The sequence below is a fragment of the Thunnus thynnus genome, chromosome 20 (assembly GCF_963924715.1).
Source record: "Thunnus thynnus chromosome 20, fThuThy2.1, whole genome shotgun sequence".
Classification (NCBI taxonomy): domain Eukaryota; kingdom Metazoa; phylum Chordata; class Actinopteri; order Scombriformes; family Scombridae; genus Thunnus; species Thunnus thynnus.
The window spans coordinates 4,993,926-5,018,517 of NC_089536.1; the positions used below are offsets into that span (position 1 = coordinate 4,993,926).

The 24,592-nt window shown below is 39.2% G+C and overlaps 3 protein-coding genes across 3 annotated transcripts; 1 reads left to right on the forward strand and 2 right to left on the reverse strand.

The window, feature by feature from the left end:
- Nucleotides 1-10,189: 10,189 nt before the first annotated feature.
- Nucleotides 10,190-17,059, reverse strand: LOC137172151 (UDP-glucuronosyltransferase 1A5-like). The gene is made up of 2 exons (XM_067576438.1): nt 16,843-17,059; nt 10,190-14,517 (listed from the first exon to the last, which is right to left on the reverse strand). Exons 1-2 carry the CDS (start codon nt 16,891-16,893, stop codon nt 12,904-12,906), a joined length of 1,665 nt encoding a protein of 554 aa, XP_067432539.1. The 5' UTR covers nt 16,894-17,059; the 3' UTR covers nt 10,190-12,903.
- Nucleotides 17,060-18,759: 1,700 nt separating this feature from the next.
- On the forward strand, nt 18,760-22,277 carry LOC137172160 (endonuclease domain-containing 1 protein-like). Its single transcript, XM_067576449.1, has 2 exons — nt 18,760-19,108; nt 20,818-22,277. Exons 1-2 carry the CDS (start codon nt 18,833-18,835, stop codon nt 21,433-21,435), a joined length of 894 nt encoding a protein of 297 aa, XP_067432550.1. The 5' UTR covers nt 18,760-18,832; the 3' UTR covers nt 21,436-22,277.
- A 960-nt stretch (nt 22,278-23,237) lies between these two features.
- LOC137172600 (DELTA-actitoxin-Afr1a-like) lies at nt 23,238-24,185 on the reverse strand. Its single transcript, XM_067577106.1, has 3 exons — nt 24,130-24,185; nt 23,860-23,980; nt 23,238-23,691 (listed from the first exon to the last, which is right to left on the reverse strand). Exons 2-3 carry the CDS (start codon nt 23,961-23,963, stop codon nt 23,238-23,240), a joined length of 558 nt encoding a protein of 185 aa, XP_067433207.1. The 5' UTR covers nt 23,964-23,980; nt 24,130-24,185.
- Nucleotides 24,186-24,592: the final 407 nt, after the last annotated feature.

A 24,592-nucleotide genomic window follows, 5' to 3' on the forward strand; every position in this document is an offset into this window, starting at 1 on the left:
CATTGACAAGGGTTATAGACATCCACCATTTTTACTTTATTTATTTTTTACATTTCATTTTATTTTTTTACTCTGTTGTAAGACTCAAAAACTCTTCTTTGGCCTCTCATGTGGAGAATTGTGTTTTACAAACTGTTAAAAAAAAACTATGTGCTGTTAGACTGTGGAGGAGATTACGGCCGTTAAAACAATGATGGTCTGCATTTCCTTTCACACAGATATCAGTGACAGTATGTTTGTTTAGTGCGAGCTCTGTGCAACTTCCCGGGAATGATTCTCCCTGCAGAGAAAGAGCATTGTTTCTCTTATCTCTACTGTTGTCACTAGATAACCTGCTGATAGGAGCATTTTTTGGAACTTTTAATGTATCAAAAAATGTTGAGTCATACAATTAGATGTAGTAAACATTCACAATTTTAGGAACTTCTTGTGAACACCGCCTGCACATTTGGGTTGGTTTTTTTTTAATCCTTACATACTGATCAGGTCAAATTTGACCCATATTTTCATTTGAGACCAGTAAAAACACCCTTAACAACTTTCTTTTAACTTAAAATCTCTGATGTTTTCCATAGTGAATCAGTATATACAAAAATGTTTAAACTTTTTCTTTATTTTTGTGCAGCTGATACACATTTTTATACTGTATATAGCGAATGTTTCAGGTTCAAAAGTTCAAAAATATAGGGTAAAACCTGAAGAATACACTCTCTGCTCTCTGATAATCACTTAATCACATATTTATTTATGATTGATGCAGTATTTATGGATAAAAAAATAGATTTGTGGTTCAGAAATTTCATATCGACTAATTATAAGGGGATACTGTAAAAGGCCCATTTAGCTTCTTGATATATTCATACAATAGATGGCAACAAACATAAGTAAAGTGTTTTGTGGACGATCAAACATTACACATAAATGTGATTTTTGAACATTTTATTCCTGCTGCTTCTACTCTTCTGGGAAGACTTTACAGCAGATGTTGGAACCTGGTTGCAGAGGTTTGCTCCCATTCAGCCATGAGAGCATTATTGAGGTCCAACACTGATGTTGGTTGATGAGGTCGGACTCACAGTTCATCCCAAAGGTGTTGGATGGGGTTGAGGTCAGGGTTCTGTGAAAACCAGTCAAGTTGGAGTGGGAAAACCATTTCTTTATGGAGCTGGCTTTGCGTACAGGGCAAACTGTTGCCACAAAGTTTTAAAAAACTGGCTGTTCACTAAATATCAGCATCGGTCATTGAAAAACCCATATCGGTCGACCACTACCCCAGACCAAAAGTTCACAAAAGTAGGCTCCTGTATGACGACACCTCTGTCCACATACTTTTGGCCACTTAGGATATGTGCCACTTTAAACAAGCAGCAAACTGCATTGTGCAAAGGGAAATATTGCCACCTGCTGGCGCAAAGAGGGAAAAGGAAATTATTGCTCTTTATGTGAACAATAACAGACTTTTTCTCCTTCTGTTCAACTAGTTGTTGAAACTTTTAACTCTTACACACTGTTCATATTCTGACCTTTCATGGTATCCCCTTATAATTAGTCTCTATATCAAATTTCTGCACCACAAATATATATTTTTTTATCCATAAAAACCTCTTCAATCATTAATAAATGGGTGATTAATCCTTAATTAGGCTTTCAGAGAGCAGAGAGTGTATTCTTTAGGTAAGGAGAAAAAAAAACACTCACAATCACACTATATTATGATCTTATGTTACATCAAACAGGAGAACATAACAGCCATCATGATTTCAAAGAATTTTATTGAATGTAAAGAATGAAATAACATTTTTGAGTGCTGATTTTTGAATTACGACGGGTCAAATTTAACCTGGGACACGCTCTATAAACAAAAAAGTGTAACAGCTGAACAAAAATAAAGAACTTTGGGAATTTAAATTTTAAGTTAAATTATTATTGAATTAAATGTCAAGCTAATAGAACGGTGTTCAGGGTTTTACTGCTCTTTACTAGGTTAAATGTGCCACATAGGAGCATCCAACAAGTCAGGAAAGTAAGTAAGAAATCCAGCTTGTTGTTTAAAAGCCAAACAATGACACACACACACAGTCGAACCCTCAGTGACTATTGTTACGTGAGAGATAAGGTAACATCAAACACAAGTGGTCATTAGAGTTTCTCCTCTGTGTTATTTGAAGTTAAACAACAGGAGGTGAGGATGCTATAAATGAGTTTCAACCAGAATCTTCACAACAGTCCTGCTGCTTCTTCTATCAAACCAGAAACAGAGGTTTTACAGATAGTTTGAGCTCCCGTTTATCTTTACAGACAACACAACTGACTGAGAGACATTAACTGAGGTAAGTGTGATCATTTTATGGTTATATGTGCAGTAACACTAACAGTAAAATGCTGCTTATACATTCATTCATCAGTATTTCATTATATCAGTCACAGGGGCTGATTTTCTGGAAAAACATGTGCTTCCATCTGCTTTTAATACTTTTAATTAAAATTTAGCTGACAATTCTTAAGCATGATTTTAAATGCATGGCTTTGACTTGTAACAGAGTTTGTTTTTTTTTTACATTGTGATATTGCCACTGTTGCTTGAGAGATTAATGTCTTTGATGATGCATAACAGGAAAACCACAGAAAAATGTCAGTTTTAAAAAAATAAGCCTTTATAATGTGTGTTTCTTTCTGTATTCTGTCTGTGTTTGATGTTCAGACACACAATCTGTCTCAGGATGTGTGGGCTGATTTAGAATGAGTGGGGGTATTTAAGGTTTCTGAATAAACCTGACAAAGAAAATCACTACACCTGAGGTCCAAACATACATCAGACACAATGCATCCTTATTTTAATTCTTTGTTTCTCTCGTCCCTGACATTAGGAAGCTTTTTTTTCTCCTGTTGTTGTCCCTCTCTGAAGGTTCTGATTCTGTGCAGGTAAAATGGTTGGGCATCAGTGGCTGCCGTGGATCAATAACCCAACATCAGGAACAATCTCAATGACTTCAATCAAGCAGGAGCAGGAAATATGTGAGTAATGCAACAAATAGATTCATCCTTACTTGGGCATACAGTACTGTGCAAAAGTTTTAGGCACCAAAATTAAAGTGAGGACGGTTTCAAAAATAATGCTATATATAGTTTTTATTTATCACTTATAACTAAATCAAATCAGTATTTGGTGTGATCACACCAGTTCTCCTCGGTTCGCTTGTGCACAATATTTCAAGGTTCTTGGCAGGTCGGTTGTTCCGAGCATCTTGGAGAAGAAGTTTCTGTTCTTCTGTGGATTTAGGTGTCTCAATTGGTTCTATCTTCATGTAATCCCGGACAGACTCGTTGATGTGGGGGGGGGGCATACCATCTGTTGCAGGACTCCTTGCTCTTCTTGTCACTGCAAATAGTTCTTTATGACTCTGGCTGTATGTTTGGGGTCGATGTCACGCTGCAGAATAAATTCAGAAGTGATCAGACGCCTCTCTGATGGCATTTCATGATGGACAAGAATTTAAACATCTAAAGTGCCTAAAACTTTTGCACAGTACTTTACATAAACTCTCAATATTATCAAGTTATTTTGACCTTATCAAGTCCTAAAGTCTTATTTTCAAGTGAGAAAAAAATCAGCCAGCGAGGTAGAAAAATTTTAACTTTAAAGGAGACATAATATGCTTTCTGTGATTTTCTGTCATTTATATACTGTTATAATGTCGGATATCTATTTTAAACATGGTCAAAGTTCCTCCAAGTTCTTCCAGAGCCTGAGGAAGCTTCCTGAAGCTGTCCAATCAGAACAGAGTGGGCTCATCGAGAGGAAGGTCTTAAAGAAACAGGAGCTAAAAATGTGCATGATACGTCCCCTTTAACTGCATTAACCAAAGAAATAAATAACTTTCTATCTTGGAGCAGCTAACAGTAGGATACGGGATGCTTCACTGATACAAAGTCACGCATCTGAAATGCATCCAAGCTATCAAAATGTGTGACCCTCTCTAAAAACGGTGGTACCATTTGGTAAAAGTTCTCAAAATAAAGCATGAGATTAAGTATGATAGAAATGTTTGTAATGACTGAAGTTACTGATCAGGTCACACAATCTGATGGGTCATAAGATATGGTGTAACAACTGTTAACTCTTAATTATGAGATCCGGATCCCATAGTTATGAGATATTCAGTCATAATTAGGAGATAAAATCTTTTTCTTTGGTGAATGCGCTTCAGCAGAAATAATAAAGAATAAGAATAAAGAATAATAATTTAGAAAAATGAGACTTGGAATTAGAAAATACCTGATGTGCATTGGAAATAAGTTATCATGTAATCTTACAGCAAGAAAATATAAGATGTAGGATTTAAAGCTAAATCCTGAATTACTCCTGATATCTGTATGTCACTTTGGATAAATAATCTACTGGACATAATAAATCTTGAATTAACTTTATATCTCAGAGGAACTGAAAATTTAAATTTATCTGTAGAATAAACAGTTTTCAGCAAGAACATCTGTTAATAATCCGTATCCATGTGAAATGTACAACATCTACTACTACTAAAAGTAATATGAATACATCTGTTTGTTATTTGTTTGTTTCAGCTTCAGATTTCCTCAGTACGAGAAAGAAAGTGACCTGTCATTGTCTTTGTCCAGTGGTCGGACTCTCAACACTCTGTTTGTTGCTGCTTGTGACCTGTGTAGCGCTTTCTATCTTGTGTAAGTATGGATGGGTAACTCAAAGTGGAGTCCACTCTCAAATTAGTTACCACAAAAAAAAAGAAAAATCTCTTCAAAAAGTTTAAGGTAAATGGTTAAAAAATAAAACAGGAAGTAAAAAAAAACATTGTGCTCAACCAAAAAGACTTAGATTGTTCCCTTTTCCTTTGCACTTCCAACATTAAATCCCCAAATACAAAACCATACATACATTTACAGAACTATATACAGATACACAATAAACATTAATGTGGGTCATATCGCCAATTCCTTAACAACTTCCAACCACCATAGATTACAAAAAAAACCCCAAAATAACTACATAATGTCATGAGTTATTGTAGTTTCAAACAAAAAAAGGTTTAAGAAAATGTCCTACAAGTTGTTACGATAGTTAGTTTGACAGAGAAAACTAAATAAAAGGAACAATCTAACTGATTTGGATGTGTTAACGCTTTTAAACACTACCTTAAACAGCAAACAGACACAGTTAGCTGTAGACTAGCTGGTGAACATAGTGGAGCATTTAGCAGCTAAAGAGCCAGAAAACTGTCTCCAGTTTTTATGCTAAGCTAAGCTAAGCTAACCACACCAACCTCGATCTTCTCATATCACTCCTATAAAATGTCGAACTATTCCTGAAGGTCCCTTTATAACCAATAATCTGTGCTGAAATTAGCTTAAGAAGAATGTTGTGTTGTCTTTTTATCTAACAAAAGTAACGATTGTTAATCTTTATCTTTCAGATAACGAGTCAGAAAGCAAACCAGAGTGGAAAAGCCTCCTGTTTGACAACCAGAACATCAGTGACAGCTACCTCACTCTCTCTAAAGCAAACAATGAGCTGAAAGGAGACAATGAAATCTTAAACAAGCGCAGCGTCTGGCTGCAAGAACAGACCGAACTCCTCAACAGGACTTCAGCTGAACTCATGTCCATGAATCTTGCTTTGAGTTTGGAAAACAACCGGCAGATGGAGCAAATTGTGAATCTAACGTCTACAAACTTACAACTCACACAAGAGCGTGACCAGCTGGTTCAGTACACATCTGAGGTGGAGGAAAAGAAGCTCAACATGTCTCAAACCATCAAACATCTGCTCAGCTCTAGCACTCAGCTACAGGAGGAGAAACAGCGACTCTCTGAGATGAGCAGCCTTCTGACGGACGAGCTGTTTCAAGTGAAGGAAAGGAATCAAGAACTTCTGGAGATCAACGACAGGTTTCAAAGAGAAATCCAAAATCTGAGTGAGAAAGTGGGGGCGTTTCTGAGAGACGACTGCGAGAAGGAGTCAAAACACAACATGCAGCTGCAGGAGGCAGTGAGAGAGCTGCAAGAAGAGAAGCAGAACCTGAGCGTGATGCTGGTAGCAGAGAGGCAGGAGGCAGCAGAGCGGCAGAGAAACAGGAGAAAGGAGATGGACCAGATGGTGGCAGATATGCATTCAGTGAACGAGGCGTACCGGTCTTTAGACCTGTACTGTCCGGTGGTTAATCAGAAGACGGAAGGTACAGCAGCAGTTTATTTTCAGTCTTAAAAGTAGCTTTGATGAGGTAAAAACTCCAGAAACACTTATAGTAGTATAAAGAACAACTTCATTGTTAGATCAAGGCAATGAATGAATGGAGGGATTCTGCAGATTTGTAGATTTCAAGTTCAATTTTATTTTTTAAAAATGTAGTTCAAAGTGCTTTACAGGGTCATTTTTACAAGGTAAGATAAAAAAAAAAGATAACATTGGCATCGTTGTTTTTTTGTTTTTTTTTTCCTGGTGAACTAATCCCAACAGTCCATCTTTCAATACTTTCAGACTTCCCTATCCTGTCTGCGGCTGTCAGTCCCAAACTTATTGGGTCCTACTGAAGATAAATTACTCAGTAATTTCTTAAAACAGCTGTGTACTATAGATTTTAGCAAATATTAATCAAACACAAGGACATAATGCATTTTTAGGGACTATTTTCAGCTGTGGATTAATATACTTTTGGTGCTCAAGTGAGTATTTCCCACAGCAGTGTGTTGAAGGTGATGAAGGAACATGTCACATGCACAGAACATCTAGAATATTTCCATTTGATGAATGCATGATGCAGCCATAAAAATGCCTTAGATTTGAATATTTCACTCAGTGTAAACATCATAAAGCCTCAATAAAGAGCTTGAACAATATGAAGAATATATATGACAGTCAGTGTTGGATAAGATGAATTTTTCAAACTTGAAGCTGCTGAAGTGTAAATTGAACTTATTGCAGTAACATGATGACTGAAAAATAAAGAATAATTTCTCATTTTTAATCATTTTTCCATAGAGCGGATTTGCAAAAAATGTCCCGACAGCTGGAGACTATTTCAGACTAAATGCTACTACTTCTCCTCTCGCCTGCTCTCCTGGAGCTCCAGCAGAGCCTGGTGCCAGACACACGGAGGTGACCTGCTCGTTATTAACAGTGAGCCAGAACAGGTGGGACACTAAAAGAGGAGAAAAATGTGACGACTGCAGCACAAAGTTTCAAAATTCTTATTGGAAATAATCTCTCTTTGTCTTTTTAGACGTTTATTTTTGATACGAGCCAGGCGGTGGAGCAGGACGGCAGGCTGTGGATCGGTATGACAGATGCGGAGAAGGAGGGTGAATGGCGCTGGGTGGACGGCAGCACAGTCACTTTAGATGTACAGTAAGTCACAGCACAGGAGCACTGTGATAGTGGTTGACATCTGGAAAAAATGCTTATCAGGTTGATTTGATTTGACTCACTGTTGTCACTATATTATTAGTAATGTTTCAGCATCAGCATCCAGCTTGAATCAACCCACCTCATGCCCACAAGTGTCATGATTGATGACCAACTAACCTTTAAGGTTCACGTGGCCTCAGTCGCTCGATCATGTCGATTCACCCTGTACAACATCAGGAAGATCAGACCCTACCTGTCTGAGCAAGCAGCACAACTCCTGGTACAGGCTTTCGTTATATCACGCATCGACTACTGCAACTCCTTACTGGCAGGCCTCCCTGCATGTACACTTAAACCTCTGCAGATGATCCAGAACGCAGCAGCGCATCTGGTCTTCAATCAGCCCAAAACAGCACATGTCACCCCGCTGTTGATATCCCTCCACTGGCTTCCAGTTGCTGCCCGCATCAAATTCAAAACCCTGACACTTGCTTACAAAATAGCAACTAAAACAGCTCCTGCCTACCTGAACTCTCTCATTCAGGTCTACGCTCCCTCCCGCCCACTACGTTCTGCCGATGCAAGACGCCTGGTACCACCACCACAACAGGGCCCTAAGTCACTAGCTAGACTCTTCTCCTCTGGAGTTCCTCTGTGTGGTGGAATGAGTTACCAAACTCTGTTCAATCTGCAGAGTCCCTCTAAATCTTTAAGAAAACACCATGAAACACCTCTGCACTTGATGAACTGCAGGGAGAGAAAAAAAAACAAACATACTTCTATGCACGCTATGCACTCTAATCATTGCCTCGTTGCACTGCCTGTTGGCATCTACGTCCTATCAGGCCCAAACTTAAGCTTTATGGCACTTACTGACTAGATCCTTGCTTGTGTTGTATCAGTCTCATATGTACGTCGTTTGGATAAAAGCGTCTGCTAAATGAAAAATGTAATGTATGTAATTTCTATTATTAGTATTGTTTTTATTATTGTTGTTGTTGCTGTGCTTCTGTGTCTCTCTCTGCCCTCTCCCCCTCCTTCTCTCTCTCCCACCTGGAGCCCAGTTCTGCTCAGTTAAGTTCAGATCTTTATTGTCCCTCGAGGGGAAATTTGATTTGCAGTAGAAGATAAAAACACAATCACAACATACAAGAGGACATAGGACATTAATCACGACAGTTACAGCAGACCATCAAAAGATAAATAAATAAATAAAGTGCTGCTTAGCACAGCTGCTTTTTGCTTTTTACCCATGAGTACCTGTATCTCCGCCCAGAAGGGAGAAGAACGAAGGGTGGACGGTCAGAGCTGCAGCCAAGATCAACTGTGCCTTCTGTAAAACTTGTCTGTCATAGATATCTACTAAAGAAAGCAGTGGTGTGCCAATTATTTTACTGGCTTCTTTAACAATATTCAACAAGCTCAAGGTTTCTTCCCATTAAAGGGGAGTTTTTTTTCTTGCTGCTCGAGGGGGAATGTAAGTCTCTGTAAAACAAAGAGTACAGTCTAGATCTGCTCTATGTGAAAAGTGCTCTGAGATAACTGTTGTGACTAGGTGCTATATAAATAAAATTGACTTGACTTGACAACTTAGTTGGCAACCAAGCTTGACAATACAAGGTTTTGTTGCCACCACTAAGGGAATTTCTCTTAGCAGTTTTGAGTGGTAACTAATAGAGGGGATAACTAGCTAGATATGTCAATATATTAAGCAGCTTATTTTCATGTTATTTCTTTGAAAATGAGTTATATTTCCAAAGTACTCTAAAAATTTATAAGGATTAAGAGTGGTTTGGATTTAGAAATATAAATGATTTGCATTTCTAAGATAGTTTAGTAAATTCATAAAGATAAATTACAAATTACTTGAAAAGTCAAGTCACCTGAACCTAAAGTGGCTATAATAGATATTTTTTATAATAACTATGCTTGATCTGTCAGTGTGTAATATGTTGGTTGTGGCTCATAGTGATGAAGCTACAGAGAATTATCAGCGACTCTGCAGCTCCTCTCAGCTTTACGGAGCTTTATAGTGAGTTTCAGCTCTTTGTTTATCTGTCCGGCTGCAACTTTACTGTTTTGGTTCACTCTCAGTGCTCTCATAGCGACGTTTTCGGCCACAGCAGGCAGCTGTTTTCACAGAAAAATCTCTAAAAAGCCACTGTACACTACCTGCTCAGCATCAAACGGCAAACAGACACAATTATCTGTAGACTAGCTGGTGAACATAGTGGAGCATTTAGCAGCTAAAGAGCCAGATATTTCACTCAGGAGCTGATAGAGAGCAAAAACAGAGCTAAAAGAGAGTGAATATTGGACTTACATTCACCAGGTGGACAGAAACATGACTCCAAATGAATGATAAGGTTCCTCCATAACTGCTGGATGTGGAAATAAGCAACTGTTTGCTTATTTCTTGCTTATTATTTATTTATGCTAAGGTGATGATGTGTCAATGTTGTGTTCACAACTTGTTTCTGCTGCCCCCAAGTGGCCAAAATAAAAAGTTAATTCAAGTTTAAGATAATAAGTAAACTAATAAGACAAACTCAAAATAAACAAAGTAGAAGATAATTGAGTAGAAAACTAGTGGGCATGCAATTTTTGACACTTAATTAATTAATTCAATTAGGAGAAGACTGTAGTGGATGTAAAATCTTTTATAGGACGCTGTTGTAAAACCAAGACAGCATGTACGCTCACCAACCCACAGTAACTGTTTAATTAATGTACTACAGTTTTAAGAATTATTGTGTTTTAATTCACCCAACTTCTCATAAGAAAATAAATGTTATTAATGTGTAATTTTTTGAAAAGTTATATGAAAGTAAGCACATAGTATTCTGCTTCACACCATACATAAAACAGTTCAACCAAAGAACAAACTGTGTCTTACAAGACAATGTGAAGATTATATAACACAGCTGCTTCAACTCTCTCTCCAGATACTGGCTGAGCAGACCAGGAATGGTTAGTGAGCCTGATGACTGGAAGATGGATGACCCTCTGGGAGAAGACTGCGGACACATTGATACAAGTGAAAACACACTCAAGTCCTGGATGGATGGTTCCTGTAAGATTCCTTATAGATGGATCTGTGAAAAGAATGTTTAGACTATCCAAGAACATTTTTAGTTCTCATTTCATGATGTAAATATGCTGACAAATTTTACATTTTTATATATACTGTAGGAAATTACAGGAATATACAGTGGTTGAAGATGTTTTCAGATCTCCCACTCAAGTAAAAGTACCAATAGAGCAATGTAAAAATACTCCATTACAATTAAAAGTCCTGCATAAAAAATCCTACTGGAGTAAAAGTACATAAGTATTATGAGCTTGATGTAGTTAAAGTATTGCAGCAAAAGTAGTGGTTTGGTCCCTCTGACTGATATATTATTATATATGACATCATTAGATTATTAATACTGAAGAATCAGTGTTAGAGCAGCATGTTACTGTTGTAGCTGCTGGAGGTGGAGCTAGTTTCAACTACTTTATATACAGTTAGCTTGTTTAGTCCAGTGGTTCCCAACCTAGGGGTCAGGCCCCTCCAAAGGGTCAGCAGATAAATCTGAGGGGTTGTGAGATGATTAATGGGAGAGGAAACACAAATGATACAAAAATCTGTTTTCAGTTTTTGGAATTTTTCTCTAATCTTTGATTTTTGGTGAAATATTGGATCTCTTGAACATTTATTGAAATGAAACCATCTGAGCTAAAGCTGTCAAATAAATGTAGTGGAGTGGAAGTATAAAGTAGCATAAAATGAAGAGGTACTTGTAAAGAACAAGTACCTCAAAACTGTAATGTGCTTGAGTAAATGTATTTAGTTACTGTCCACCACTGGGAATATATATGATGTTATCAGTTACTGCCATGTATTGAAATGACATATTATCTTTCAGAATAAAACATTATTAGCTCTTCAGAGTACTACATTTCATTGCTCTATTGCAGGAAATAAAGATATTTGTGAATTTATTATCGATTTATTTACATTACTTATACATTTAAAAAAAAACATATTCATTGAATGGTTGAAATGTTAATCTTAATATTACAAAAATATAAATGTAAATGAAATAAGGCACATTGTTAAATTTCAGATCCATTTCAGAGAATTTCCTCTTGCCATTGTATGGGACTGGCAGCTCCAAGTCGACCTAGGAAGGCAGCTAGAGTTCCCAGAAGACATTGCAACCACACCGCTCTGCCCAGACATGGTGTTCACATCGAACTCTACAAAACAAGTGGTCCTGTTGGAACTTGCTGTCCTCTGGGAAGACCAGTTTGAAGAAGTCAACGAGTGCAAAAGGGCTAAATATGCAGATCTTGTTACAGAGTACTGGAGCAATGGCTGGAGAGCCCGCTGTGAGCCAGTTGTAGGGCGCCAGGGCTTTGCTGGCCATTCATTACAGCAAACTCTCAAACTCCTTGAAGTAAAAGGACTGCAGTGCAGAAGATCCACCAAGAACATTCTGGAGGCTGTTGAGAAGGCCTTGCGGTGGCTGTGGATCCGTGGAGCTGGGTCGCCCTGGCGAGGGTGTCTGATGATTACAGATCTGAAATACCCTATGACCCGGAGTTCATCACTGAAGATGTGCTCAGGTAGCATCAGAAGGTGTATTCTCAAACCAGATGCACACCATAATTAGCATTCAAATATTTTTTAACAGCCAGTGCAACTAAAAATAGGCTCAGTGTTGGAAATAACTATGGACACAGAAATTAGAGTATCCACCTATATTTTTTTCCATTTGGTGTATGCTAAAAGTTTGGATTTATTTGCACCTTCAAGATTCTGATATTGAGAAGCTCCCAAAATTTTCACATTTTGTCTACTGAAAATATTGAGCATCTTGAGCTTAGTCACATTTTTCTTTGTGTGTATGTGTGTCAGGATGCATTAGCTGTAAGGCTAGTGTTATTCTATATTTTTCCTACTGTCAACAAATCCCATAAAAGACCAAAAACAACAATGTCTTTAGTCCATCTGTCAGTACTCTCTGACTACTCCACCCTGTCTGTGGCACTCAGCCCCAGGCTTATAGTTTCATTTTTTTAAGAGGCTCAGTAATTTCCTAAAACATCTGGGCACTGTAGTTTTTGGCAAATTTTACTCAAACAGGAGGAAATTGTGCATTTGTTGGGGACTTCTATTCGTCATGGATTAATACACATTTGGTGCTCTAGTGAGTATTTCTGACTGTAGGCAATGTGGGATTGAATCAAATTAAACCACAGTGTGTGTGTTCACAGTAATGAATGTCACCCAGTGCAGCAGTGTGGCTCATTGACGCGTTTTTAATAGTTTTTGGACAGCAATGAGTGTCTATGGCACAGAGGAATAAAATATATCAGGCTTTGAATACACACACAATACTTGTAAGCAAGATCAAAGATTTTTTGTTCTTGTCATGGGATTTGTTGACAATCAGAAATAATATACATAAGAATATCACCTGCCTTTTCTTTTAAGATGACATTTTAATGAGCACTAATCTCATTTGAGGAGACAGTAACTATTCCTGCTTGGTTTTTCTCCTCCTGCACAGTCGAAAGCACACAAACCGTATTGATCCCACTACAATGGCTGTCAGCATCAACATGACTGCTAACAAAAAGCATATAACATCCACAGAATGATAGGTGTACCACGGCATCTTATAAGACTCAGTGCATAAATGTGAAGCTCCTCTGTGCCTTATAACATACTCAATCCAGTAGAGGGCAGTGTCCAGAGGATGCATTGGCTTATCCCGATGGAGAGCAGAAAGATGCTCCATGTTAGCTCTGTAGGATGGGTTGTGAAGAACTTCTTGTATTGCTTCCAGAAAGTTCTGGCGGGTGAGTTTTGTTGCATCCAGCACTTTAGCAGCTCCCCGTATTTCCAATCTTAAAACGTTCTCAAACTGGTCAAACAGAAGGGGAATGCCGATTATTGGCACTCCATGGTAAATTGACTCATAGATCCCATTAGTGCCACCATGAGCTACAAAGGCTTTGATCTTTGGGTGACCCAAGAGATCATTCTGGGGTATCCACTTCAACAGTAGTGTGTTGTTGCCCAAATTGTTGGGGCGCTCACCTGCATGCCTCCATATGACCTTTTGAGGAATTTGGGCAAAGGCAGCTGCGATTTCCGAAGTAATTTCTATAGGTAGGCCTTCCACTAGCGTACCCAGAGACATCAGGATGCACCCATGCTCTCCTGAACTTTGGACAAACTCCTCCAGCTCTGATGATAAAGGCTCAGAAGGCTTACACTGAAATCCACCAATGTAGACAATGTTTGGCATGGTGGGCCTGGGGAATTCAAAAACAAAGTCCACCCTCATCAGCCAGATGTCTGCTCCTTGTAGGAGGTGATAAAAGTTCACATCTGGACCAAAGTACCTGTCTACCAGTCTATCATAGTGACAGCAAACAATAAACTTATCAATGAACGTGTTCATGAGATAGTGGAATAAGTTCTTGACCCTTTGCCAAAAGGTCATTTTATCGGACACAGCATATCCATCGGTTGGAACATAGGATGGTGGAGATGGAGCTACCACAAAATGGCCTTCTCCGCTGGTGACCCATCTCACGTTAAAAACAGTTGGTAGGTTAAGTTTGTGGGCCACCAGAACCCCCACAGGCAATCCAGGGTCCAAAAGAACCATGTCAAACTGAGAATCATGAAGACTCTGCATCAGAGTCTTGTTCTCAAATATTTCTACCCCCAACAGGCTGGCTTGTTGGTGAATTTTTGATAGTGCACCAAGCATTTCCCAGTAGAATTGCACAAAGCCCACAAAAGATGCCCCCTGTTTCTGGATCGCTAGCATCTTCACCAGGAAAGTTACAAAGAAGTCCTGCTCCTCTATGTCGATGGCCTCTGGTAGGGTGACAGTGATGGAGCGGTAATGTGGTGAATTTTCTTTGATGTACCAGCTAGTGGCTGTGCGGACCACAGTGACCTCGTGACCCCTGGTATGGAGGCTCTGGATCAGCAGGTTCATGTTGACCCAGTGGCTGCCATCCACTGGAAACACCAGGATCTTTCCACCCTGGACGCTGAGATTTGCCATGAGGGACAAACTCACCACCAGAAGCAGAAGAGAAACTCCTGGGATGCTCCCCATGGATAAAATCTGAGGAAAGAACATTACATGTCAATTTTCATGTTTGACGTTAATTATCTCTATTATCTCAAAGTTATTCAACCCAATAGGGATCGCAACCTGCCCTAACAAATATTGACATAGACCTAAGGCTGTAGGTATGAGGACACTGAAGTCATGTCCAATATTTGTTGGGGAATTTGGGGGGTTACACATAAGGACTCAAACATTGGAGATGCGACAAGATGCAATTAATTGCAAAGTGATGCTCAAAAAGTATGCTAGCACTATAGTCAAGTCAATTTTATTCATATAGCCTCATATCACAAATCACAAATTTGCCTCATAGGGCTTTACAGTCTGTACAGCATATGACACCCATTATGTTTAGATTCTTGATTCAAATAAGAAAAAACTACCCCCAAAAAACCCTTTAATGGGGAAAAAGTGGAAGAAACCTCAGCAACAGAGGAGGATGGACAAAGAGACCAAGAAAGGAACAGTACAGGGAAGTTGAGAAAGGTTCTTCTTAATAGGATATTCCACTGATTTAGCATTGCCAGACTCACACTGGACAGTTTTTTTTTTTTAATTATCAAAATTGATGCAGCAGAACCCTAGATATTGTGTTTTTAATTCTTTATCCTTTTTTAATTGCTTTTCAAAACCTGATACCTACTTTATCTTCGATACAACTTGACTTGATTACTTGACTGAATGGATTTGTGTGTGTTAGGCTAGTAGCAGCTAATGTAGCCTGGAGCTGTTAGCCTCCAGCAGAGATGAGGAGCGGGCTACAGAGGTCTGGTAACCTCACTTCTTTCTAACTCCATACCCCCAGATTTTTTTCATTGTCAAACTTGTAGTCTTCAGCTCCAACCAAAGCTCACTCAAGTGACATCACTTCAGGCAATTAATCAGATTTCACACAGCAGCTCCCTCTGGAGACACAAAAGATTTTATACTTTTTTTACACATATGCAGTGGTACTCCCCAACACCTGCAAACACACTTTGATGTGTAAAATCAGTGGAGTTCCCCTTTGATACAAATGTTCTCTGATGCACAGGAGGCCCATTTTGATTCACAGTCAACTGCATAAAAGTACTTCAAACTAAAGGGATGAAAGTTGATTGTCAACAGCTTCTCAATCTCAACAATAGAACTTTAAGGAGCAAGTCACATTTGAATAGGAAAAACACTTTAGCTGAAATGATGGTTTCCACGTCCGCGAGGGTCCGCCAGGGTCCATGTGATGTCATCAGAGGGTGTACGCATAGGCTGTGTGCGGACATCCACGTACCTGCAATTTGTTGTGTCCATGCGGACCTGTCCACACCAGTCCGCATGGTCACAATGCTGTCTTCCTGTAGACAGCGATCTACTGTGCATATGTGGAAAGCATCATCCAAGCGGACCCCAGAAGGTGGTATAAACAGAACAACTACTGTGTTGTCCGCAGCTGTCCGTGTACGTGTCCACTCGGGAGTATAAATGAAGCTTTAGAAACACATCACTTAGGAAATAAACTACTATGTGAGAAAACAATTGTCCAACAATCAGAGCTATGAAAGGTTAATCAAGTGCACGACTCGCCCACAAACTTCAGGCACATGAGATACAACAGAAAGAATAAATAAACTGTAAGAAAAATCCAAATGTTTTTTGAAATTTTACAGCCCTTTTCATGCATGGCCATGGGGTGATGGTGCAATGGAAGGACTTTGAGTCATGACCTCTATTTCTAAACTCTTGGCTACAGGCCTGTGTGGACTTTTCCAGCATGACCATTGCAATAGGTTTCAAAAACACATTTGATCATTTGATGTAATGAAGAAACACTTCAATGAGAAGTTCTTCAATTTTAAAAAGAACGAGTTTGTCCCATTCTGCTTCTTCTTCTTCTAAAACCTCATTTCCCTCATTTGCAAATTCCAGACCTGTGTTTAGGATTTACAGATGAATACCCAGAGTGCCTGTCCTAAAACAAACCCTGAAGTGTTGCTTTAACAAATCACAGTCCAGAGGAATGCATGTACTTACCAAAGCCTGGTGTTACTATGGTCTCTAATCTCACCAGCTGCATTGAGCAGGGCTAACAAGCTAAAACACAGCAGAGTTTCCATTCATAACATACAGAAGAGCATGCCCTCGAGTGTCTACTTTCCTTTCTGCATGTTTATTGTTGAGAACACCATGCAGTCTTTCCTGCAAATGAGCCACTTGCTAGAATTACAATGAGTTATTTAAAGTCCTGCACAAGTTTGCCCCAGAAAAACAGCCTCATCTTTTCAGTAATGCAGTCTAACAGAGTTGGTTTATGTATTGTAGGAAAAGGAAAAGTGTTTTACTCACCTTAAATCCCTGAAACACTGGAGAAATATACTTTGAGCTCTCTCTGGACATGTGAAGTCCAGTGTCTGCAGGCAAAAGAACTCAAACTCCAAACCCGATTACCGTGTTACATAAGGAAAAAAGTGGGGGAGGGAGAGTGGAATAGGGGATAGCAAACGGACTTCAGATGTATGTGAGTGTGAGGGGAGGAGAAGAAGGAAAACAATTTTCCCACAAAGCCCACCCTCTGTCTCTGTGCTGCATATAGACAGGAAAGCACAGGGACATGCACACACACACACATACTGCAGTAACATAATATTTTCCTAAAATAGTTTTACTTTTCTCTGTCATTATAAAGAGTAAGAAAATGTGGCCTGCTGTGACTCACTCCATGAGGTTTTCTAGACAAAATTTTTTTCCATGAAGAGAGTACTTTATATTTTCATGTTAAGACCATTAAAGAAATGTTGTACAAGACAAGAAAAAGCTTCAGATTTTCACTCATATGAAGTTTAAATTTACATTTGTTCCTTGTTTCTGTCACTTGGGGGCAACACAAGAGGCTGTAAACACAGCATTGACATATTTTCACCATATAAAATTGTTATGGTGAACATGTTAGCAAACTGTTTCCTATTTACACATCCAGCAGACAAAGAGCAATATAAGCATTAATTTTGGAGTCGTGTTTGTGGTTACATGGTTTCTTCACCAGCTCGCTGCTTTGCCTGTCTGCTGTTTGGTGCTGGGCAGGCAGTGCACAGTGGGTTTATCTAAGCTTTCTCACTGAAAACTGGAAAAGCTGCTGGAAACGACACGGACCAGAGCGCTAGACTGAAGTAAAGCAGTAACCATCATCATCATCATCATCATCATCATCATCATATCATATACTTTTCACAACCCTTCCTAATGTGGAGCTTATTTTCTAGACTCCACCTCGTTTAACCTTGTAATAATCCAAGTATGATTTATCTCAGGAACAATGGTGTCTCAAACTTCTCTAACATGTATCAATTGCACCCGGCTTAGAAATAACACTGTCTCAGCATTTTCCACATTTCTCACAATAAAAATGGGCCTAGCTGCCTTCAATCATCGAAAGTGGCAAAGTGGTCCTGTGGCCTCTGTTATTTTCTATATTTTCTATATTTTCATTTTCTATGCCTATGAAAGGCAACATCCCGCACTCCTTATTTGGAAGATCCTGGCTCCAAATGGAAAAGTGGACACCGACCATAAGCTGCAACTCTGGGCTTCACACCATCTTTATTACAGTCTATGGATAATACCATAAAGTGCCATAAAGTCACTGAACTGATTCTGTAATGTTATCTAGACAGCAATAACTATATAAAAACTTTGCTAACACCATAACTTGTCACACCAGACCAAGAAAGCTAGTTGCAAAATGCCTGAGTGTTTTGAAATACATAAGGAGGAAGGTTTTTCTCAATTATTTTCTCAATTAGTTGATTAATTGTTTAGTCTATGAAATGTTAAAAAATAGTGACACAGTTTCTCAGAGTCCGTGGTGATGTACTCAGTTTGCTTATTTTGTCTGACTAACAGTCTAAAATGTTAAAATATTCAATTATCTGTCAAATATGGCAAAGAAAAACACTGAATCTTCATTTTTGAGAGGCTGGAACCATCAAATGTTTGAAATTTTTGCTTGAAAAATGATTTAAACCAATAATTAATTATCAAAATAGTGGCAATTAATTTTCTCACAACTGACTAATCACTGCAGCTCTGTGTAAGAGGAACAATGAGTTTAAGTAGTTTCTCGAAAGTCACATTGTCAGGTTTGAAGTGAACTGCGCTGAAAGGCAACAGTAAGCAAATTCAGTGTATTTGTTTCCTGTAATGTGACACGCCGCTGAAACTAATGTTGAAACTGCTTCCACTTTCACACAAAAGTCATGTGTTAATGAAAAGGGAACAGCTCTAAATTAACTCACACTCACTTGACTGCTGGATTTAACTGTTATAGTCGCTTATCAAAATGTCAGTTTTCTATGCTGTGGCTCTCTTGGTGTTTACTGCAGGATGGTGTCCTTGTGCAGCTGATGTTGGAGATTTCACTTCATGCTTGCAGTTCTTCTACAAGTCTTGGCCTCCTAAAGGTTTGGCAGGGACTCCGATCTGCCAGCGTTATTACAACCAGTACCGCTTCGCCACATTGTACAGTCGACCCCGCCGCTCTCCTTGGTTCTCAGCCTATATGTACGGTGTACCGACAGGAAAGAGGCCCACAGCATCTTGGAAGTTTGAACCACAGGTAAGGATATTTTAAAATATGGTGTAGTCTGATTGATAAATTTGAAGCATGATTTTATATAAAGTGATGGCAAACTCAGCATCATATAAAATGAGTGTTAGTTGAATGGCGAGAGGTCTGATTTCTCTTTCTATTTAGAGGTTGAGTTTAACTTGCTGGTTTATTCAAATGTGGTTTTAACTGCACATTGGCTTTCTCACTTTTTCTTAACTTAACTGAAACACTTGACACTGTGATAGGCACAGCTGTGGTGTTCTCAGTAAATAACAAGAAAATGAGGAAATGAGCCCCAGTATAGAAGAACTGTCCTGTGTATTCATGATGTGTCAGCTCTACATAGTGCAAAACATGCTTTCACATTTAGCCAGCAGTCTGTCACACTACACGGCCAAACGCATGAAGACACTGAAATTTTACACCGATATATGATTGTTAAACATCTCCCTCTAAAATATAACGGTGTTCCAGTTCATCCCAAAAGTGTTGGATAGGGCTTGTTCTTGGGAATACAGGGGTTTCACATCACACATTAAACATGATTTTGAAGACTGCTTTTTACACTCAGCGTGGATGATTTTTACCAAAAAATTCATTCATTAAATTACAATAAAATAGATTGATTTGGTATTTGTCCCACCAGAATGATATTACTGGCAGTTAATCAGTTGAATAAATAAGTACATGTGGAAAAAAATAAAAGTAAATTTCACTTCTTTGGTGCCTAGTTTAAATTTACTAGAGGGTTGAAGTTTCATGCTATGCTAGCTGCATCCAGACTGATATATTTCAACAACTAGTGGTTTTCTTGTGCTGGTTTTCTGTTATTTATATACTGTTATGATGTCAGATATCAGCCAGGGCTTCAACCTGCTCTAAATGCTTTGTTTGTTTGCTCTACCTCACACATAACAACAAATGGCCATCCGTTCTGTAGCCTTTATCCCTAAGGTTGTTGTTAAGGTTTTTCCATGGGTTGTTCGAATTGTCCACTCTCATATTTCGTATCGGATTCCAGCTCAAACTTGTGTGGATGTATTCGAGAAGAACAAAAAAAAGTAGTGAAACCCTACTGCTACTGTTTGCTTCATGGTTTGTTCATACATGGCCTCCTGAGCGGCCGGAAGTCGACCGTGAAGCAGCTTCCTGAAGCTAACCAATCAGAACAGAGGGGGCCTTAAAGAGACGGGAGCTAAAACAGCCTGTTTCTGACAAATGCTGGACTGAGGTTCATAAAGAGTCAGTCTAAGATAAATAAGGAGTTTTTAACTGTTAATCATGCAAAGATGTTCCAGTAGAGCACCAGAATATGAATATAGACCTGGAAATGTTATAAGTCCCCCTTAGAGTTAGAACAGATATTCATAGAGCGTAGACAATGAATGCTTAAGGTTTTGGTGATCTCCAGACTTTTCCTCAAGCCAAAGTTATCTCTTATCCAGTGAAATAGCTCAACATCTTCCAGATGGATCAGCAAAAAGCTTTGTACAGACATTTATGGTTGCCAAACAATGTATAAATGATTTTGGTGATCTGCTGAGTTTTCATCTAATGCTGTACTTTATGTTAAGTGCAAGTGTGTGTTGGCATGAAAGACTCTTAAGCAGTTTAATTTATTCTTCCTCTGATTAAATAATGAAGCATAAAGTCTGTAAGACATGATATCAACTTTAAAACTACATTAATGTTTTCTTCCACCCTCCAATGAACAGTTAGCGTACCCAGGAGCTGATGGCAACATGATCCCCTTCCCTCCGGGCCCTCTGGACCAGAACGTGGTGGACAGCCAGGCAGTGGAGCCAGACTACATTAACTCCACCTACGGTCGCGGCCACTTGAACCCCAGCCTTCACCACAACACCCGTGAGGACCGCTACTCCACCTTCACCCTCACAAATGTGGTTCCTCAGAAGAAAGGCTCTAATAGCGGGCCCTGGGAAGTCCTGGAGTGGAATGTCAACAAAACCTTGGGGGACTACTGTCTCGGAGAGGCTCATGTAGTGACCGGCATCATCCCTTACCAGAAAGACGATCGCTGGCTCAGAAATCGTGTCGCTGTGCCTGAGTACCTTTGGTCAGCTTACTGCTGCCCAAAGTACAACAACAGTCTTCCAGAGGAACTGAAGGATGCCTTCCCCACATATGCAGCGATCGGCCGCAATGACCGCACCAGCACTGAGGAGATTGTGCCTATTAACCAGACGGCAAAGAAACAGTTCAGGGGATATGATGTAAGACAAATGCCACTGGCAACACTTGAGATGTATCTGAAGGACAGGTTCAGCACTGTTGTCAGTGTTTTTTATGAGCAATGCTCTGGATCGGACTGATCCTGCACAGATGCTTTGCTAAAGTTATTCAGTTATGTTGATGCTGATTTCATTTGATTCAGACTAAGTAAAAGTACAAACCTTTTCAGTAAGTCCTCCAAATTTAAATGACAAAATACATAATTTGTAATTGCCCTCCAAAATGACTGATAGGCTGATAGATTTTCTGATCTGAGGCCTCTATCGAAAGGACGACGTTGCTCGTCAGTGCCTTACAAAACTATTAAAAATTACCATTACAAAAGATATCCATATGATAAGTGAGGTGAAGGTCTGGTATGACTTAGGCACAGTAACTACTTGGTTAATATTGAAAAAGATTGTGGTCATGGTTAATAGAAACCAACATTAACTTCATAAGAGGAAACAGGTGCACTTCTGCACTGAACTTCTGTTGGATGCTTTGCCTTAAAGGGGACATATCATGCTTTTGTGATTTTCTGTCATTTATATACTGTTATAATGTCAGATATTAAACATGGTTAAAGACTTGAGGTGAATATATATAGAAATGCTCCCTGAAAGTCAAAGCCTGGGCTTCAGCCTGCTCTGAACGCAGGCTGAATTGTAAATCAGGCAAAGATATTCCAGTAGAGCCCCAGAATAAAAATATAGACCTGGAAATATGCATGATACGTCCCCTTTAGGAATGGGAAAGATTGTGGTTATGGTTTAAAGAGACCAACATTGACTTCAAAAGAGGAAACAGGTGCACTTCTCATGTACTGACCTTCTATTGGATGCTCTGCCTTCAAAAAAAAGGACAGCAATGTGTTTCCTCAAAAGAAACTTAAAAAAAAGGCGGTACTCAAGTGGTAAAAAAAAAAAAAAAAAAAGCAAAAGACTCAGCTAATGTCTTGATCATTTTGGTGAATTTAATTTACAACTGACTAACAAAACTTTCTTTTCTGAATTTCTTTTGTGGAAACACATTGCAAACAAACACTGACTGTTGATAGGAGATCGAATGGAAAACGTGGTCTCTTTTGTCAAAGTCACACAGTTTTTACTCAGCTTAGTAAAAACTCAGCCACATACAGAAAAGTGATCTATATATCTCCACATATAAAGAATCAATTGATTTAAGAGTAGAATTGATCATGTTAGTCTAAAAACTGACCTTGTAAAAATATAGATATAATGGTTCTCTTTTTGTTAATTTACTGTCATTGTTTGAAAATCAATCAGCTGCAGATTTTCAGCCGTACATGCACCAAATACTTTTGACCACTAGATGGTGTCCTTGTGCAATATATGTAGCTGCTGAGTGACGGCCAGCCTCTGTTGCCTGAACTCTGCAGCTGGAGGGATTTTACCATCAAGTTTCAGCTTTTCAGATATGTTGTTGCCTCCGAGAAACACCGGACCTCATTATCTTGTAATTTATTGTATATCAGCATGTATTTTATCTTATGATTCACTAAATAATGTCAATAATCTTTCTTTTGATTTATATACAAAACAGAAACCTCACTAAAATCTATTTTCTATCGCAATAATTTGCATAAGGCACTGGTTGTGGAGTCTGAACAAGTAGAAAATAAGTAAAAATTATATCAGTGGTTCATATCAAGAACAAATACAAGTTCAGACAAACATTAACTTGTTCTGAAGCTTTACCAAGACGCTTATTTTTTGTAAGGATCACTAAGACACATGTTTTGTCATATCAGACTTGTTAAGGATTTATTCAGTGAACAGATGGCACAAAAGCACTAGTGTTCAAAGGTTTAAACATATCAACACTACACATCGGTGTGTCAGGCAGGATTATGTTGGCAAAGATGAATCTGCATAACAGCTCAGTAATGGCTTTGTGTCATTTGTGGGGTGAAGAGCTTGTCCCACAGCTCCACCTTCATAATGGCCCTGCCCATCGGGGACATGGTGGCCTTGATGTCCAGCTGCCTGCCCTCAAACGTGAGCCCGGAGCCATGGGCCTCCTCTCGAATGAAACCCTTCTGCTCTTTGTTGTAATACATCTCTTTGAACAGGCTCTCGTCGCACTCTTTGCCCTTGGCATAGATCCCCACGGCGAACCAGTTCTTGTACATGTTATAGTCGTAGGGCACAGAGAACATTATCGCTACTGTCTCTTTAGCAGAGTTGCTTTGCCTCTCAAACAGGTCGTAGGTCAGAACACCCACTGCACCGGATGCTTTGGCGCTGGTTTTGCTGAAGTTGCACACCTCGGTTTTCAGTGGTCGCACGGTGGGTTGGGGCGGGCTGTGGCAGTTGCCATTGTCCAGGAAAACCCTTTTGTTTAAAAAAAAAAAAGGCAAAAACACAAAAAAGATTAAAAGTAAGAGCAAAGATTTAATAATAGAAAGGTACACTTATTTGGATAAAGATTTAGTTAAGCTGCACAAGTTATTTCTTACAGCCCTCCACTGTTGGGTCTTCTCATTTAAATTTTGCACTTACTTGGGGTCAATCAGGCAGTAGTTATTAGTGAGGTTGGTGATCTCGATGATGACATTTCTTCGGCTTGTGAGGTTAGCCGCCAAAGCCTCTGCTGATTCACTCATGTTGTTGCTCGTAAAGGCTGTGACAGCACAAGAGGTGTAAAGAAGTGTTAACTGTAGATCTTTATCACAATGCAGACAGTGCCTATAATAATCAGAGATGCACAGTTTTAAATCAGTTGAATCACCCAGTAAAACCCAAATACAGCACAGGAACAAAGTGGCTTACCTGCCCGGATCACAGATGTGTTGCTCGCTCGGGTGATGCCTGAATTGAGACACTGAGTTCTCTCTTGTCGGGGAATGTGTGACACCTAAATTCCACCCAAACCTGTACCCGCCCACATCCACACACCCTGTCGCTCATGCCTCAAACTTTTTGTCCTGTCTTCACATCAGGTATGTTCTGTATGACGAGGCATGAAGATAGGGTGTAGCCAACAATAACAACATTTTTTTTGTTGTTTTCATACTATTATTTGCCAAGCTTGAAGCAAGTTTGTTCACCTTTATGTAACGTTTTCTCATACCTCAGTGCTTCCTTATGCACCACACCTTCTGTCTCTGTGATTGTGACATTGCTTTTGCTGTCTGCATGTGGAAACGAACATGCAATACCTCCATATAACATGCTGTTGGTAATTTTAACCAAAGTATGATTCATGTTATGTACACTGAAAAGATGTACAACT

Excerpts from the sequence above, each read along its gene's own strand:
- LOC137172600 (XM_067577106.1), bottom strand. The coding sequence starts at position 23,963 with ATGAGTGAATCAGCAGAGGCTTTGGCGGCTAACCTCACAAGCCGAAGA. Across the intron at positions 23,692-23,859 it reads TACTGCCTGATTGACCCCAA|GGTTTTCCTGGACAATGGCA; the intron begins GTAAGTGCAAAA and ends TTTAAACAAAAG.
- LOC137172160 (XM_067576449.1), top strand. The coding sequence starts at position 18,833 with ATGTCAGTTTTCTATGCTGTGGCTCTCTTGGTGTTTACTGCAGGATGG. Across the intron at positions 19,109-20,817 it reads CTTGGAAGTTTGAACCACAG|TTAGCGTACCCAGGAGCTGA; the intron begins GTAAGGATATTT and ends TCCAATGAACAG.
- LOC137172151 (XM_067576438.1), bottom strand. The coding sequence starts at position 16,893 with ATGTCCAGAGAGAGCTCAAAGTATATTTCTCCAGTGTTTCAGGGATTT. Across the intron at positions 14,518-16,842 it reads CAGTGTTTCAGGGATTTAAG|ATTTTATCCATGGGGAGCAT; the intron begins GTGAGTAAAACA and ends TTCTTTCCTCAG.